General features: G+C 39.8%; 1 protein-coding gene across 1 annotated transcript; it reads right to left on the bottom strand.

The window, feature by feature from the left end:
* Positions 1-1,559: 1,559 nt before the first annotated feature.
* On the bottom strand, positions 1,560-14,623 carry LOC122087088 (cell division cycle-associated protein 7-like). The gene is made up of 5 exons (XM_042656076.1): positions 14,134-14,623; positions 13,720-13,962; positions 4,397-4,480; positions 2,715-2,844; positions 1,560-2,621 (listed from the first exon to the last, which is right to left on the bottom strand). Exons 1-5 carry the CDS (start codon positions 14,427-14,429, stop codon positions 2,025-2,027), a joined length of 1,350 nt encoding a protein of 449 aa, XP_042512010.1. The 5' UTR covers positions 14,430-14,623; the 3' UTR covers positions 1,560-2,024.
* Between the last annotated feature and the right edge of the window lie 3,541 nt (positions 14,624-18,164).

Here is an 18,164-nt window from a genome sequence, read left to right as displayed (position 1 = left end):
CCTATAACGGAAGTCCCCTTATGCCTTCATGAATTGAAATATGCACCAGCTTTATCAAAGGTAAGTGGGGTTGAAAAGTGAAAAAAAAAATAAACTACTTTTGCCTAAAAGTTATGAGTTAGGTATCTTTTGTAAGTCTTGACTTGAAAAGTTAATTCATGTCAAAGAAAGGTCAGTGGGGGCATGGGCCGGGTTTGGCCGGGGGGTGGGGGGGGAGGGGCAGAGAGTTCTATTTGGCCTCTTTGTGAATGGCTGGTATCCTAAGGATGACTTTAGAGAATTTCTTGGATTCCATGGTTATGCATGAAAGAGTATAGACTAGGGCCATGACTGAATATGCACCAGCTTTGTCAAAGGTACGTGGGGTTGAAAAGTAGAAAAAAAAACTACTTTTGCCTAAAAGTTGTGGTAGATACCATTTTTAAGTCTTTGCTTGAAAACTTAATCCATGTAGTGAAAGGTCAGAAGGGAGGCGGGCCCTTTGGGGTGGGTGAGGCTGTTAAGGGGCAGAGTTCTGTGGCCTTTCTGCAAATGGCTGCTATTCTAAAGATGACTTGGGAGAATTCTTGGATTTCATTGTTAAGCATTGTCACCAGAGAAATTTAGTAAAAGGAAGATGGTTGAAGACTTATCATACACATGGAAGAGTGTAGACGAGGGCCATGAGTGGACTGGTAGGATGAGGGCTTAAGTAGGCCTTGATAGCTCATGATCCAAACAATGATGTCAAATACAAAGGTGGTCTGATTTGGTAAGCTATTGGTGCAAGGAAGCCTGGGGGTATTGCCCAGTTCGCAGGAGAATTTGCCCAAAGAAACCTGCGCAGTCCTCCCTGAAACCAGTCATTATCAGTGGCTAATTGATTACCTGATTCTGTTGTGTTAAATTTGTGACTAATCCCATAATCTTTTCATCGACGCAATCAACATAACTGATTCCCATAGATCCTAACTGCAAGTCGATATATAGCAGCACTTTCCCTGGCTGTGACTCTCCCAAGGTAATCCTTCAAAAAGAATCAAGCTAGAATTTTTGGATAGTGGAATGAATCAATAATAACATTGGTCATTTTTTCTGTTGAAATGCCACTAGCACTCCAGGTGCTTGTGGCTGAACAAACGGGAAAGCGAGGATACAAGGGGTGTGGGGGTCATTTCCAAATTGGGAGGGAGAGAGAGTGACACAGGTTGGGCACCCCAGTGGCATGCCCAGTCTTTTCCCTTGCTATTTTTAGTTCAAATTCAGTAGTTTTACTATGGCAAAGGGTATTGTAGGGTAAAAGGAGGGGAGGGGAGGGGAGGGAGGAAGGGAGGGGGGTGGTTTATATAAAAGCATCTTTCCTATATGGAGTAAATATTAGAGGGATTAAAAAGAAATGAATCTTATGGGACAGAGTAACTGTATATTACACGATTGAAAAGTATGTAGGAGCTTAGGGGAACATTTAGGGTTTCCATCTCTTGCAGTTTTACCACAGAAGAAGGTTATCATCAAACATTTAATAGGAACTTAATTGCCAAAGATTCCCTAAAATGCACAACACATTCCATGTAACAGAATGACAAGAATCATCCAAAATGTCATCTTTAATAAGTGTTTTCAAAAGTTTTGAAAGACTAAAAGATCATTAGAAGTATGTAACTCCATCAGAAATAAAATCATTTCGTCATCCCAGCATAAATTGCAAAACCTATGTGCACTTGCTTCCATGACTTGAACAGTATTTGCATGTATACTTAACAGCTACTAAGCCAACAAGAGAGTATGCACCTTCAGGACATGTTAGGACCTCAGAAAACCTACATAGGGGATTGGTTCAGTGCCAAATAAAATGCCAGTAAAGTGTTCGGTGACTTAATTGCACCTGTAGAAGGACAAAAAGACAGTCCCACCAGAAATAAAATTCACATGCATCCTCGCCCAAAATATGGAACCTGTTCAAAACTTGGTGCTTGCTTCTATATGCAATTGAGAGCCAATACTAGAACATCAGCACCTTGCTGATATAAAAAGAGCATCCATCTTCAGGACCTGTTACGCCTTAGCCTCAACCTTCCAGCAATACTACCTGGAATAGAATCGCTGGCAAAGGCAAGTGGCTTCTGATCACTACTATCTGATGCAATACTGATAACCTCTTCATCATCTGTATTCCCTTCCTCTTCCCCCACTCTGGATTTCTTATCATTTTGGCTGTTTCCAATCTCTGACTTTGTGCATCTATTGTAGTCAGTATCCTTGTTACTGTGCTGCCTCAATCTTCCAGCAACACCATCTTGGCATACTTCAGTAGCAAGGACATGATTCATTCTAAGCTTTGAGTCACCTTCTGATGCACTATTGCTAACATCATGCTCAGTATCCATACTCTGTACTTCTACTTTCTTCTCTTTAGTCCCATCATCATCTCCAAATTCTTCAACTTGTGGCTTTGAACATTCATGATTGCCATCACCACAGTCAAAAGGCTTCTCCTGGGACGGTCCTTCCAAGTCTTCACAGGGTAATGACCTCTTAGCAGAAACTGGGTGTTCCACTCCTGGATCTTCTTCTAAGTTTGTTTGAGAGCGGTGGGTTTGGATGAGATAATGTGCAACTGACTTGTAGCCCAGGTTTGAGACCTAAGAAGCACACAAATGGCCACGGCTCTATTGGCAATTTGAAACATATGTGAAAGATAGCAGTAGGCTGACAGAAGAGTAAAACAAGCTTACTTTTCTATATAGATTCCCGGTGGGAACCCATCCTTTTCGCACTCGGCATAAGCTACAGTTGCAAATCCCACGACAAACAGGGCAAATCCAATTGGAATTCTGATTGGCTTCCAGTACATTCTCCCCATATCTTCATAGTAGAGTAAAAACACAAAAAAGAGAAACCCAAAAGATTGTATGAGACTAAGATTACCATTTGTGTGGGATGACATTAAGAGATCATAGCTAAAGCTTTGTTTAACAGGGAAACCTTTCGAGTATGATGCTATTGAAGTGGTAGACCCTTTATACCTTAAAAATTGGGGAAAGACTAAATGTACAGAATCCTAATTACATTTGGAACCTCTCACAACTTCTCTTTACACACTTGGATGACACAGTTGAGTCCATGTGATAGGGGATTTTACACTTCTCACTAAGCAGATATCAGCCAGAAACAAAAAAGGGAAGTGGTTAGAAAGTGAGCTTAGAGTTTTGAATTATTTCCTGAAATTTGGACCAACTTTTAAGACGGTTCCCCTACTTGTTTTAAGCTGGAACTTATACCTTACAATTTGGGGAAAGACTAGATATAAAGCATCCTCATTACATTTGGTACCTGTCACAACTTGTCTCTTTACATACTTGGATGACACAGTTGGGTCCATGTGATAGGGGATTTTACATTTGTCTCACTAATCAGATATCATCCAGGAACAAAAAAGGGAAGTGGTGAGAAAGTGAGCTTAGAGTTTTGAATTATTTTCTGAAATTTGAACCCACTTTTACAACACTTCCCCTACTTGTTTTGAGCTGGAACTTGATCTATCAAATGGAGCCATCCGAGTTTGTAAAACCATGGTTCTTCTTGCTCTCAAGTGTAAGGGTTTTCTACCTTATTCCCATACCACACAAGAAATGTTTATCACATGCTTGTGAAAGTATAAGCAGGTCCTGAAATGAGAAGGAAGAAGTTAACATCCCCTGCCTGTGCCAAATAATGAGGCAATTCAAAAAGAATTTGAAACAGTATTTCCCACCGAGGTCATCTAAGCCAATATAAGAGTCAAGGTTTAAGATGTCGATCTTGCCCCTAGTATCGCTAAACCAAAAAGGAAAGATCTCACCGAGATCTTGTATTTTTTTCCCAGTTAACTCGGTGATTGGTCTCAGTCGCCATATGGTCTTTGTAACCCCTAAAACTTGCCATTTACCCTATTTTAGACCTAGATCTCGACCAAGATCTTGTACATTTTATATATTGCCTCTCATCTCATCTCGCCATTTTCAAATAGCAAGATAATAGCAAGATGTCGCAGAGTTCTTAAACCATGATTAAAGTGTTATCACAGACTATTAGTGACAAACACATTATTTGTCATTTTCTGTCACTAACAGCATGGGAACGGTTGCCAGATTCTTTCCCCTCTTCATCTTGGGGTTACTTAAAATATTAATCTCACTTATTTTATTAAATTTCGGAGCAAAAAAAATTCCTGCAAACCTAACAAGTAACAGTATTATCTTGACTTTGACACAAGGGCATCACAAAATGAGAGTAAACTATCAATAATGTGAGGTAATTGGAACTTCACAAAGATTGATATCAAAAGATTTTAGAAGTGCGGACATAAAAATCTTTAAGACATGAGAATTATGGAGGCAATGGAGTTAATGGACCAAAAATGCTACAATGGGTATACCTCATGTACAAGCAATCTCCACAAAACTGCCCTTGTACCAGCTTGCATTCGATGCAATGTGTACGATGACCAAGAGTTTTCTGCCTGCAAGAAATTGAGTCAATATCTTAGCATAATAGGAACGAACGAATCAATATAAATTATCTTAAAATACATAGTGGATTGTGGAATTATACTATCATAAATGTGACAAATAAGTCATGATATATGACAGTAAAACATGAAGTTAGTAAAGGATTGGAGTAAAGGGGTTATACAAAATATCCCACGAGGTGGCTACCTGATCAGGTTAGTAGCTGCTTGGCCACAAGATTACATCAGAAAAAGTAAGCAACACATCACATGCAAAGGACAGGGAAAGAGATCAGGAAAAAAAAAGGAGAGAAGACCCAAAAATTGTTAATAAACCTAATATGGTAAATCCCAGTACTGGAGGCAACTATTTGTATAGATTGGACAATCATAGTTCTAAATCTGACCAGGCAATGAACCGAAAAGGGGCTTAGTGTAGGACTGCTTGATGCAGTATTCAGCTAGAAAGAAGAGAAAGAAACCAATCCCAGCAGTTTGGTTTATTTTTGGGTTGGATCGGGTCAACTTCTGGCTCAAAACCTGGCCTCGGTCCAATTTGCTTCAATTCCTGGTTCAGCCTAATCATGGGACCAGTTTAAACACTTTTATGTGGCGTACTGGAGTGCAGTTTCCATAATTCCAGGAAAAACTAATTTTCAGCTAGTCGTGGAATCTTTCGGAGTCCTTTGCTTCATTATTTTATTATATTATCTGGCTGGAATATAGGAACTTAATACAGTGCTGGTTGATGCAGTTTTCAGCTAGAAAAGAGAAAAAGAAGCAAGTTCCTGCAGTTTGGTTTATTTTTGGGTTGCGTTGCGTCTGGTTGTGTTCAACTTCTGTCTCAAAACATGGCCTCGGTCCAATTTGCTTCAATTCCTGGTTCAGCGTAATTACGGGACCAGTTCACTTTTACGTGGCTTGCGGTTTCCAGAATTCCAGGAAAACCTTATCTTCAGCTCATCATGGGGTCTTTTTATTTGTTATTATTTTATTATACTAGCTGGCTGGAATATTGGTATTACATGAACCCAGTCCAGATTTGATTTTTTTTTTTTTTTTTTTTGAAGTTTGACTCTATTAAGGATCCTCCAAACACATCCTGTGGCTGGAAGCAAGGTTATCAAGGTTAATACTTAACAGCTAGATAGAGTTATATTTTGAGTTTGAGTTTATTTACTTTATTGAGTGTGTAGGTGTGATTAGGAGTCCTTTTATGAGTTAATTTAAGAATTTTATAAGGTCATTATGATGAAGATTTGGGGTTCCGAAAACTCGTTTTGAACAGCTTGTGGGCCCACTCAAACAATTAAGATCCAAGTACAAGAATGATGGCAACTGTGTAATTAATAGAAAAGGTCAATTTGTAATAAAATATAAAATAAGGACAAAGAGGGATTATGAAGCAAGGGGAAGGTAACATTGGTAAACCAAATATAAGAAAGGTATAAAGAACAACCAAGAGGTTGTCTTTAACCTCACGTCGATAAAAAGGGGTGGAGAAACAGATCTTAAAACAGGTAAGCTTTCTCCCACACCACTAACCTGATTCCCACTAAATTTCAATTGAAGAACGTTATTCCAAAACACTCCTAAATGAAGTCTGTTGAGATGACTGTAGTTCATTTTATTTTTTCCATGGTTATGTCTTATTATTTACTATTTACCATAGTAAGTCTTGTAGATAGGGATGCTTAGTCAGCATTACCCAACTTTATTTGATTTATTGTAATCTTAAGAACTTTGTCATTACTGAACAAGTTGAATCATTCCCTAATCTCTGATTCTCAACTTAGTATCAGAGCCAAAAACCTAAATCTTTTTCTTTTTCTTTTTTGGTTTTCTTCTCCACCCTTGGGGGCCCTCGTCTCCTAGTCTAGCATGGTAGACTAAGTCCCATTCCATACAAACTTAACCCCTCACCCACAACGCCTTCTCATCGCGTACGCTTTCGCCTCCGTCGTGACGTAGCAGCCTACGCCTGCCCACGCCTCATCGTCATCTCTCTTCCTGCCGCTGCCCATTGCTGCCTCTGTTGCCTGTGCTTTTTGCTGCATATCGCTGCCTCTATTGCCTGAGACCTCCTGCTGCCTGCACCTGCGCCTACGCCTACCTGCGCAATCCACGTGTTCCTCTCTCTGAGCCATGACTACAGTAATTGATGATGCCAAGGTTGTTGCCTCATCTGAGGCCTCTGATGGCCATCGTTCAAGCAATCAGTCCACTCTTCATCCTAGACCCATCAAACTTAATAGTCAAAACTACCTCAGGTGGTCTCGTGCTTGCCTCATTACTATCCGTGAGAACAACTTCTCTGGTTTTCTCACTGGAGACACTCCTCAACCGACTGTTCCTATCCCCGCTAAGACCTAGTTAGCCAATGATGCCATTGTTATGTCCTTTCTGATCAACTCTATGGAGCCTGCTATCAGCCAAAGCTTTGTCCTGTTTAACTCTACTAAGGATCTCTGGGATACAATAAAGGAAACCTATTCTTAGGGGGCTATGCTCAAGTCTATGAGATTCGTCGTACCGTTCATTCCACCACTCAGAAAGGGCTCTCTCTCTCTCTCTCTCTCTCTCTCTCTCTCTCTCTCTCTCTCTCTCTCTCAGCTTATTATTACACCTTATGTAGCATATGGCAATAGCTGGATTTTTATCACCCAATCCCTATGGCCTATCCTACTGATACAGGTACACTTTAGAAGGAGCGTGACATGGAACTGGTGTATGACTTTCTGATAGGTCTTAATCCTGAATATGATCAGATTAGGGTACAGATCCTGGGTCGCGAGACTTTTTCGACTCTTCTCCAGGCATATAACTTGGTTCTATCTGAGGATCATCGTCGCTCTGTTATGCTACCCTCTACAATTCTTGTTCAATCTGCACTATTGACTACTCCAACTGTTGAAACCCCATCTAAAGGTTCCACCCCTCCTTGGGAAATTGTTCAGTGTGATTATTGTGGTCACCCTCGCCATACCAGAGAAACATGTTGGAAGCTCCATGGTCGTCCCAAGGGTAGGCGTAATAGCAAAACTAGTAAACAAGGCCCCAAGCCCATCTGTCTAAGTCTGTTTATAGTGCCTCCACTACTGCACTGTTCTCTCCGGATCAAATGGCTGCCCTCAAGCAACTAATGACACAATTAGGCACTTCTCCTGCTCCTCTTGTGTCCAACCTTGAATAAACAGGTAGTTTCCTTGTTTCTTCCTCTCATTCTCCCTTATGGTTACTTGATTTGGGTGCTACCAATCACATGACAAGTAGCTCTGAGGTCTTCCATACTTATATTCCTTGTTCAAATCGGGATATGGTATGTGTAGTTGACGGTTCCTAGTTCCTCATTTCAGGTAAAGGTTCCGTATCCTGTACCTCTATAATCTCTCTTCCATCTGTGTTATATGTCCTAAAATTATATGCTAACCTTGTTTCCATCTATCATTTAACTAAGGAGTTGAATTGTTCCGTTCACTTTTTTTTTTTCTACCCATTGCCATTTTCAGGATTTGGTCACAGGTGCAACAATTGGGTATGGTCAGGTCCATGATGGGCTCTACTACTTGGATTCTCTCCACCGATTGAGCCTCCTCCTATGGTAGCTTATACTCTCCAGTCTGACAGCACTCTTTCTCAACTCCACCAATGGCACTGTCGTTTGGGACATCCTTCTTTTCATATTTACGTCATATGTTTCCTATTTTAGTTAAACATTGTGGTTTGGAACACGCACGTCTGTCTTTCGCTGAACGCTTAACCTTGATTAGATCGGTCCTCCAATCCTTGTATCTATACTTGTCTGGTACCTTCGTCCTCCCTTCCTCTGTCATCAAGGCTTTTGAGGGCCTTCTCTGCTCCTTCCTTTGGAAAGGCTCAGATTCTTCCAAATTCCAGGCCTCTCAGTTGGAAGAAGGTTTGCCTCCCTAAATCTGAAGGAGGGTTAGGAATCAAGAGAATCAAAGATGCTAATTCAATGGGAGTTCTCAAGCTCATTTGGAAGATTGTCTCCAAACAGAAAAGCATTTGGGTTGATTGGATCCACTCTGGTTTACTTAAGCATAAATCTCTCTAGACAGCCCCTTCCATTTCTGATGCCTCTTGGATCTAGAGGAAAATCCTCGAGCAATAGGCCCATGGCTCTTATAGCCATTTCCAATTCTATCGGAAATGGTCAATCTACTTATCTGTGGAAGGACCCCTAACATCCTTCGGGGCATTCTATCTCATTTGGTTTCCCCAGAGTCATATACTACTTCGGCCTTCATGCTAAGGCCATGGTCTCCTTTATTCTTTCTCCCAGGGGCTGGTTGCCTCCAACCTCTCCCCCTCCCAAGGATTAAAGTATCGGTATCGGTCGCCGTATCGGTCTACCAAAATTAAGATACGTATCGGAGGGTATCGTATCGTATCGAAGATACGCTAAAGATACGCACATAAATAGATATGAAACACCTTTTTAAATACTTTTGCATAAAAAATTTGTTAAAAAAAGCTATTGATAACATGTATTATGCATAAACACTAAATTGAGGGTATCGCACTAAGAATTCAAGGTTTATAGTTGTCCCATAAATGTAAAATCCTTGTTCCCAACCTTGATTTCCACTTTTCTTAGAGAGAAATATGGCTGGCCGCAACTTTGGAACAAAAACCCTCAAAAAATCGTGTTTTCTGAAAAAATACCCATATTGGCGATTATAGGACCGTAGTGCACTGTATTGGTACATACCGATATTCACCGATACGTATTGATACTCACCAATACATACACTCACCGATACGTACTGATACTCATCGATATGTATCGATTGATACATACAAATACTCATCGATACGTATCGATACATACCGAAACGTATATTTCACCTCGATTTTATATTTTCCATAGAGTATTAGTACGTATCGATAGTGTATTGGTGCATATCGGTATGTATCGTAGGATATATATCGATACCAAAGGATTTTAAAAATTTCATGTATCGTATCGGTGTGTATCGTATCGATCGGTTAAATTTAAGATACGTATCGGAGGGTATCGTATCGGTATCGGAGATACTTTAAACCATGCCCCTTCCTCTGCTCGATCTTTGGCCTTCCCTCCCCCCTCTCCCCCTGGGCATAAGGGAAGAGAAGACCACTGTATTTGGCTTCCCTCTTCCAATGGGATATTCTCTTCTACCTCTGCTTGGTCCTTTATCCGTTCCCATTCCCCAACGGTTCCCTGGCATAAACTGGTCTGGTTTAAAGGTTATATCCCCCGCCAAAGTTTCACTGTTTGGCGTTGCCTGTCCAGTTTTCTTACCACCCAATCCTTCCTCATTCACCGCCACATCTCCGCTAATCCTTCCTACTGCCTATGCCCCTCAGGCATAGAGGATATCCCACATCTCTTCTTCTCTTTTCCCCTATCCTACCAAGTTTGGAATTCTGTCCTCTCCAAATGCTGGCCTTCTAGAAGATCCATTCTTCCTTTTGAAAGAGAATGTATTTGGGTAGATATGACCTTCTCTGGATCGACCATTTGTGACACTATTAGTAAATTGGCTTTTTGTGCTACTATAAACCATCTCTGGATGGAGCACAACATTCATAGATGGACCGCCAAATCTCGATCCCCGGATAAGATTTGGAAAGCCATCTCCTTTGATGTTGCTACCAAAGCCCAGGCTCTTCTCACTACGCATAACCGGCCCGTTTCAAAGAAAATGCTGGAATCTTATCTCTCTGATCGGTAGAGGTCATAGCCACCTCTGATTTCAAGTACAACCCATTAAGCTACGCTCTCAAATTCTATAAAGGAATAGTCGACAATCATCAAACTAAAGAATTACCTCTGTGGAACTTCACCTACTCGCAGTTATTTCCTGAATTCTGGGGTTGAGATTTCACAGCAAGTATGGGATGATCATGTCACTGAGTCATAGGGAAAATATATAACAGGTCGTTAACTCTGAACAACAAATTTTGCCTCTGAGGTTTTTTATGAAATGCTTGAATACTCCATAATCAAGAATGCATTTTAGCCAAGCATATATCCAAACAATGTTCTCATTCTCAATTAAGAATGTATTCTGCATTATAAGAATGAGAATGCACATTCTTTGCATACCAAACACAGAGTTAGATCAAAGGAACAAATCAATATGTCTAAAAACACCCACAGCAAATAGAGACAACGGACTGCCATGATGTTGTAAAAAAGAGACATGAGACTAATGCCTATAGTGTCAGTCAAAGTGAAAATTCCATCACAAGTTCCAGTAAGCATCCCTGGAGATGTAAATCACATGGCCTGTGCATGGGAGACTATAACTGGAGGGTGTAACCATGTAGGAAGTAGGAACCCTGTGGGCACTACCTGGGTTCCATGCAAGAACCCTACAAGATCTTCGTGATGAGCTGGTATTCACTTTCAGTCTTGCACATACACCCATTCCAGAAATAGAACTGTCTTTTCCCAATCCAGGAGGTGCAATAGACATGGAACTAGACCTGAGGCAGATAAGTCAACTCTTTGATATGCCTCAATCCTTTATGCTAGCTAATAATATTTCCTTCCAGAAAAATATAGGAGAATAAATGTAAAATGACAAAAATCACAGGTTGAGATAACTGTCAACCTCCAAAGCAAAACAAAAGCAACACAGTCCCTCAAAATTAACCCATAGATGCCAACTCATAATGGATTGGTTCTCAGTTCATAAATCTCCAAATTGAACCAGAAAGCCGAAGGCACTCCCTCAAAGTTAACTTGAATAGAAGACCTAAATATCAAAGTGACAAAATTTTGACAATCCAATTTGCAGTACTGTAATGGCTCTTGAAAAGACACTCGTCCTCTTTATCTCCAAACTCAGAAAACATATAGTAAAAGGAAATTCTTCCACAATTCCCTACCAAAGCCAAGCCGAAGCATATTTATTTCTTGATGAAGTAAGCCAACTTTCTCAGGGATCTCAATAAAGCTTTAAAGTTCAAACCAGGCAAGAAACATAACGCTTGATACAGAGCAATGCAGCAAATAAATGATTCATGTCCTCTTCCTCACGCTAGCATAAGGGAATATGCATTTGGCATGTGCATTCCCCTATCAGATTGGATGGTCAGCAGTAGGAATATCATCTAAAGCTGCTATTGGCATAAAGAAGCTCATTTCCTAGGCACATGGTGGTTTTAAACTGAGGTACAAAAAAGGCTACAAAAGGCACCGAGTGAACCCTAGACTCAAAAAGGTTGAGCTTTCAGTACATAATTTCACCCAGAACTTGAAAAGGAAACTCCCACAAAGTCAGGTAAAATAGAACATAAATGGCAAAGAGAAACATTTTCAATAACCCAATTCAAAGTAGTAAATAAGTGTAATGATTCTAGAAGACGTATTCATCCGTTCCTCTCCAGAATCACTCTCCAGACCATGGTTTAAGGAATCCATATCAGATCGGCCCCTGCTAACACTGATTCCTGGCTGATTCCGTATCGGTGGATCGATATGGACCAAGGGTAAAACGGTAAAAAATATATTTTTAAATGAACTCAAGAGCAAATCCATCAAATATGGGCTGATCCGGATCGGTATTGGCCAAGACTGATACCGTATCCAATATTAAATACTAAATCCCTGCTCCAGACTCCTAAAATTGTGTTTTGCACATTATCATCCCATTGGAGCCAAATTGAAGAATCTTTTGTTCCTTGAATAAGTTGTCCAACTTTCTTCCCAAGACCCAAGAAATTTCAAATTAGTCAAGAAATCGAACTGCATCCACTTCTAAAACAGGCAATGCAGCAATAAATGATTCATATCATCTTCATCACACTTGCATCAGAAAGATATGTCTAGCATGCACATCCGACTATAGTTAGAGCCCTGAAAGGACACACAAAAGGATAGTACTTGGAGATGTCTTGTTCAGTTTTGTTTCCAAATCCTCTGATCAGCTCTGTGCTAGTTAACAATCTTATCTAGTCTATTTACAGTTATCTCGGAATCTCCCAATTAGCAAGATTCAAAGTCTGCCATCAAAGCCTCCTTATTCTTTGCCAAATGTATTGGCATCTCTTATTCTCATTTCAGGGGCAGGTCCATTTCTATTATCAACCCAAAAGCATATGTGAGCGCTTGAACTCAACCCAGTGGATCTACAATACGACCGGAAAATGTTTACAATTCCTTTCCAAAGACACACACCAAGATTATGAACTTTTTGTTTGAAGTCACCCAACTTTAAGGTTCCTACAGTCATCAAGAGAGACTAGTGAGTAAAAAAGGCTCCATGTGTTTTCCACTTTGCTCGAGGCAAAAAGACAATCAACTGTGCATTAATATATCTTGGGACTTTACATATATACAGCATATTCCCAAACTACATCAATAGCAGATCATTATTCATTAAAGAGAAGTGGGCTGCTTCAGGAAGTAGTATGCTATCTGCAGAAGAGGAACAAATGATACTAGGATCCAAATGAGAAACATTAGTACAGACCAATTAGACATCTACTCACCCAAAAAAAAGAGGTCAAAACTCTTTCAAGGTTGTTAACAAGAAATAAAAGATATGACGCAACATTTTTGGCATGGAATGCAGGAGGAAAATGGAGAAAAGACATCACCTGATTAGGTGCTAAAATATGGTTGGTAACATGAAATAAAGAGATGGTTGCAAGAGTTAGATGGATTTTATGGTGGATTAAGAGAAATAAATTTCTTTTCAAATGCCAACAACTGGATGGCTCACTAACGGCTTCTCATTTAAGGGAGATACACTCAAATGAGCCTAAAAAGGATGAACTCACAAGAGTAGTACAGATATGTGTTTCGGAGTGCTGGGAAAGAAGAAAGGATGTTCATGAGAATGAAATAAAGCAGAGGAGTCAATCAAACTCATTAAGGCTCCACAAGTAAACGTAAAAGAATAAAAATACACTGCAGAAAAATTAGCGCTGCACAAACCTTCAAAAAACATCAGTTTTACCAGCAAATATAAAATTTAGATGCCAATATTTGCACAGATAATTCTATATTCATATGTATTAATGTAAAACAACAGAACAAAATTACCTTTCAGAAACATTAGTATCCCACTAACCTGGTAAGAAATCATATTCAGTTTTAATGGTGGATGTAGAATTAGACGCCAATGGCTTTTATTCTACTAAAATTGAAGAGAATGACGTCCTTCATCTTACATTAATATTCAACAAAAAAATAATTTTGGATCAGAGAGTTAAAGAAGATGACAATCAGTTACCGGCATTGATGGCATGTCTTCCCCTTTATCGGATCATATATACGCTTACCATCCTTCCCAAATCCATCCACAAAAAGAGTCCAAGGCGTTTCACACGTACCCAAGAGCTTCTCTTGTTCTTCCGTATAAATCTCTGGCTTCTCCCCTTCTTCCACACAAGGCTCCATGTCGTAGGATCCCGATTTGTCCTTTTTGTTGTGCACACGAAGTTCTGAGTAGCTAACAGGAGCTGCATTCTGCAACCTAAAACCAGAAGAAAAAAAAAAAAAAAAAACCGAACCCTGCTATTTATCTTGAGCAAAACAGAATATTCAGGGTTACGGAAAACACATTTACAGATAAAGAAAGAAAAAGAAGGAACAGACGAGCCTACCGGTTCCTAACTATTGCAGAAACAACGGAAGATGAGAATACCTGGAAGAACGTCTCGAAGGTGCAGAAGGGAGCAGTGGAGAAGGTTGAGGCATTTTTCTTTCGGAACTGTTTCTGGGATTGCGCTTGGGAGAGGAAAGGCCGGACTTGAGTTTGAGAGAGAGATCGAGGATACCAAGCTTTTGCATTCTCTCCATGTTCTCTTTAATCCTTTTATCTCTGGACTGCTCGTACCCTGAGACCACCTGCTCTGGAGCGCCAGCGGTTAGGGTATTTTCATTCTGGGCTTCTTTGGGATTTGCATCCGAACTTCGAACTCTCTTCCTCAGAGTGACCATTGCTACTCTCTGCTCGCTCGTCTGTATGTTCTCTGCTACTTCGTCTTTCACAATGCTCCGTCCTATAAGAACAAATCCCTTGTCACCCCTCAACGATCAATGGAAGGAGTTGGAGACAATGGCTACTCGTATTCCTCCATGGCTGACAGCATTTTCACACCAGAACTCCACCCAGAAGACGGCGGTAAGTAGTGGGGTACCACGGCTCCTTTTTATTTTAAAAAATTCTCTCCTCTGTTTTTTTTGGGTAATATTATGAAAATTAAATTTTGTGAGATTTGTAACAAAGGATTGAAATTAGATTGGGCACTTAGAAAGGAAAATTGGGATTTGAAATTTAAATTATACTTCCTACCAAAAATAAAAAAAAATTAAAATTAAATAATACTGTAGATATGGGGGAGAGCGGAATTGGTCTCCATAGGGCCTGGACAATAGTGGTTAGTAGTAGGGGTGTCAATTTGTAACCCGAACCTAATTAAATCGACCGTTTATAGATCGGTTTGGCCCGGATCATTTATTAAACGTGTCAGGTTTGGGCCCGGCCCATTTACAAATAGTCGGTCTCAATTTTACTACTTGGATCATTGAGCGCCCGACCGAGATCGACTGAATAACACCCAATCGAGACTGACCTATTGTGCACCGACCTGGCCCGACCATTTGATGATTGTAAAATACCTATTTAACCCCCTAAATTAAAGAGTAAAAATTAAAAAGTAAAGACATGTTCACATTTTAAATAATGGTTATATTTGATATCATTTATTGATTTATTGTCATTTTTTGGGGCTTGCATGAGTGGGCTGGAATATTAGAGCACATTGTAAAGAGGGCATATTTAAAAATCGATTAAAGTCCGTTTAACATTAAACATATCCGCAGCCCGATTAAGGCCCGACTAAAGCCCGATTAAGGTAGCCCGATTATAACCTGAGGCCGACCGACTGCATATAAAACATACCATGTCTTCAATAACTAAGCTCGATTAGTTAAATGGGCAGACACGGTGCAGCCTTTGAAAATCTTCAAGCCCGATTAAGCCTGACCAAAACCGAACCAACCTGACCAGTAGACACCCCTAATTAGTAGGACATGGTGAGTTGTTTTGGTAAGATTTTTTACCCTTATTTTTATTTTTTTGGGAGGCAAGGAGTCCTAAGGACCGACCTTCCACCTTGCACGTAAATGAAGAGTCCATTGCCTAATCCCGATCCACGGATTCAGGAGTTGTGTATTGTTCCTATCATGAGTTGTTGATCATGAATAAAATCTTAGGAAATTTACATCCACCTCCCCTCATATTTATATTTATCTTCTTCACGTTTTGGTTGTTATAAATAAATTTATCTCAGTTAATAGTGTGAGTGAGGTGTTTATTTTTAGAAATAAAAAAAACTATTTTACCATTATTAATTGTAGTCATAGATGTAGCATAAAGTTAATTTGAATTGTTCATTGATTTTCCACCTATCATCGGTTCCCAACTTGTATGATGTGAGCCTCACAGACACTTCTGAGTTCTGATGTTCTGAGCCCATATCCCACCATCCCGCAACCCTCCCTTGCATCGCCTCTTCTGGTATGATGTATCTCCTGCTATGAACACAAATGCTATAACCAACAAGCATCAGTAGTTCCTCTTTTTTAAGTCCCCTTCCCCCTTTCTCTCATCTCTGCTTTCTGTCCTCTGTTTTTCCTTCTCATGTCTTCTATGACCTTTTGGGGAGATAGAGATAAGAGATCGAGCAGATCATCGTATTCCTTTGATTAGTTAAGCATCCATGTCAATTTATGATGAAGAAATATTAATTGCGTACAACTTCAGATAGCACAGTTTTGAAATTTGAAAGAATTGATCAATTTGGATGATCTGCATTTGATTTTGTTATTTCATATCCTAGTGTTACAATTATAGCTTGTTACGTAAGATCTGCAATCCTATGTTTTTTCTTTTCATTTTGTATTCTTTATATCCAATTGCTTGGGCATCATTTGATAACGTTTCTACTGTTTCTGTGTCTGGAAACAACAAAATCAATTTTTCACGTTTTGTTCCCAGAAATGGATATTTTGGTGTTTGATAACCCTGTTTCTCGAATCGTTTTTTGCTTACATTATTGTTTGATAACAAAAAAAATTGCTTAAACACAAGAAATTACAACATTGGGTTTAATTTAAAAAGGAAGTCATAACTCAGTGGTTGAACACCATTTTCCAAATTAAAACATTTTGCACACTTTACCCTACATCATCATTTTTAAGTGAGAAAAAGAAAGGAATGCTAGAGGGATATAAAGGTATTAGGAATGCTAGCATCTATTGGCCGTTAGATTAGATAGATCAGATCTCTACCATTGATTAAATATAGTGTGTATCTAATCTATCTATGCTGCTCTCTTGCAACTCCTTTCCTTCCCCTTCTTCTTCCTCTCCGTCTTTGTCTCTCACGCTACTCAGAAAGATGAGGTTGACAATTAGTTTAAAGGGCTTAGTTCAGAGAATGTGATAATAAAATGGAATTTTACCCTTGGATTTCAAGAAACTGGGTCCTGAGTTCGTTAACCCCAATTGCATCCAACACACTCCATGTGATTGCATCCCCCCAAACCCATATCTTAGAATGCAACTCTATAATGCAGATGGGGTTTTGTAAGTGAACAGTTTAAGAAGCATTTGTTTTCCTTCTTTAATCATTATCTTGTAATTTTCAAAGATAGGGAAGAGGGTTTTTCTTTTTAATAGAATTCTGAGACATGGTATTACATTACACACACAAAGTATTGAAACTAAACGGCCATAAAGGATTGAGCTTAGGGGTACAAGTTTGGCCCTGACAGCCCGAACCCGCCTTTAGCCCACCCTGATCCCAAACAAGTATTGACCCGAAAATTTTGGCCCTGAGGGTCGGCTCGACCCTGAAATTTCTAACCCTGAGTCAGGTCAGGGTGGGTAAGGGTTGATGTCTTTGGCCCGCCTTGAACCCGGCCCTAGTTTTTTGCCCCTGATGTTGACTTTGAATTTTTTGTTTTCTTAGGATGTTCTCCTCTTTATTTAACATAACAAGGGTTTTGAGATCTTCATATTGTTTGCCTTAGGATGATCTCTTTGTTTATTATGACAAACAATTGAAATTATTTGGATTATTTGCTTTCTTAGGATGATCTCTTCTTTGTTTACCATAATAGTTGGAGCTATTTATATTATTTGGATGTTTGCTTTAGGATGTTCTCCTCATGACAAGTAATTTGTGACTTTGTGTTTTTTATCTCCTCTTTATCATATGAATATTTTTTATTTTTTAGTTATTTCATATTTTGCAGGGTCAGGGTTAGGGTCAAGGTATACCCAGCCCTTCATGACAAATCAGGGTCAGGTCAAGGTCAGGGCTAATCAGGGTCATCCTGGCCGACCTTGAAAAATCAGGGCCAATCAGGGTGGGTAAGGGTTGGGTTGAACCCTGAAGGGTTGTGCCTGGGTTGAAGGTTTGCAGCCCTGAGTCAGGGTTAAGGCGGGTTTGGGCCCAATTAAAGGGACTCAGGGTTGGGCTAGGGTTTTAAGAAGCCCAGCCCAACCCCGCCCTGTTGCACCCCTAATTGAGCTGAGACAATGATTTAAGAAGATTTACAAAGCTTTGAGTTCTTTGGCCTACCTTGGTATCATTATGAATACCATCCCCTCTCGCTCCAAAATCAAACACATAAGCAACTCCTCTGTTGATGACTCAGTTTCTAG

Source organism: Macadamia integrifolia, chromosome 8, assembly GCF_013358625.1.
Source record: "Macadamia integrifolia cultivar HAES 741 chromosome 8, SCU_Mint_v3, whole genome shotgun sequence".
Classification (NCBI taxonomy): Eukaryota; Viridiplantae; Streptophyta; class Magnoliopsida; order Proteales; family Proteaceae; genus Macadamia; species Macadamia integrifolia.
Note: the sequence above shows the minus strand (reverse complement) of the source record. Positions and strands in the feature narration are given on the sequence as shown.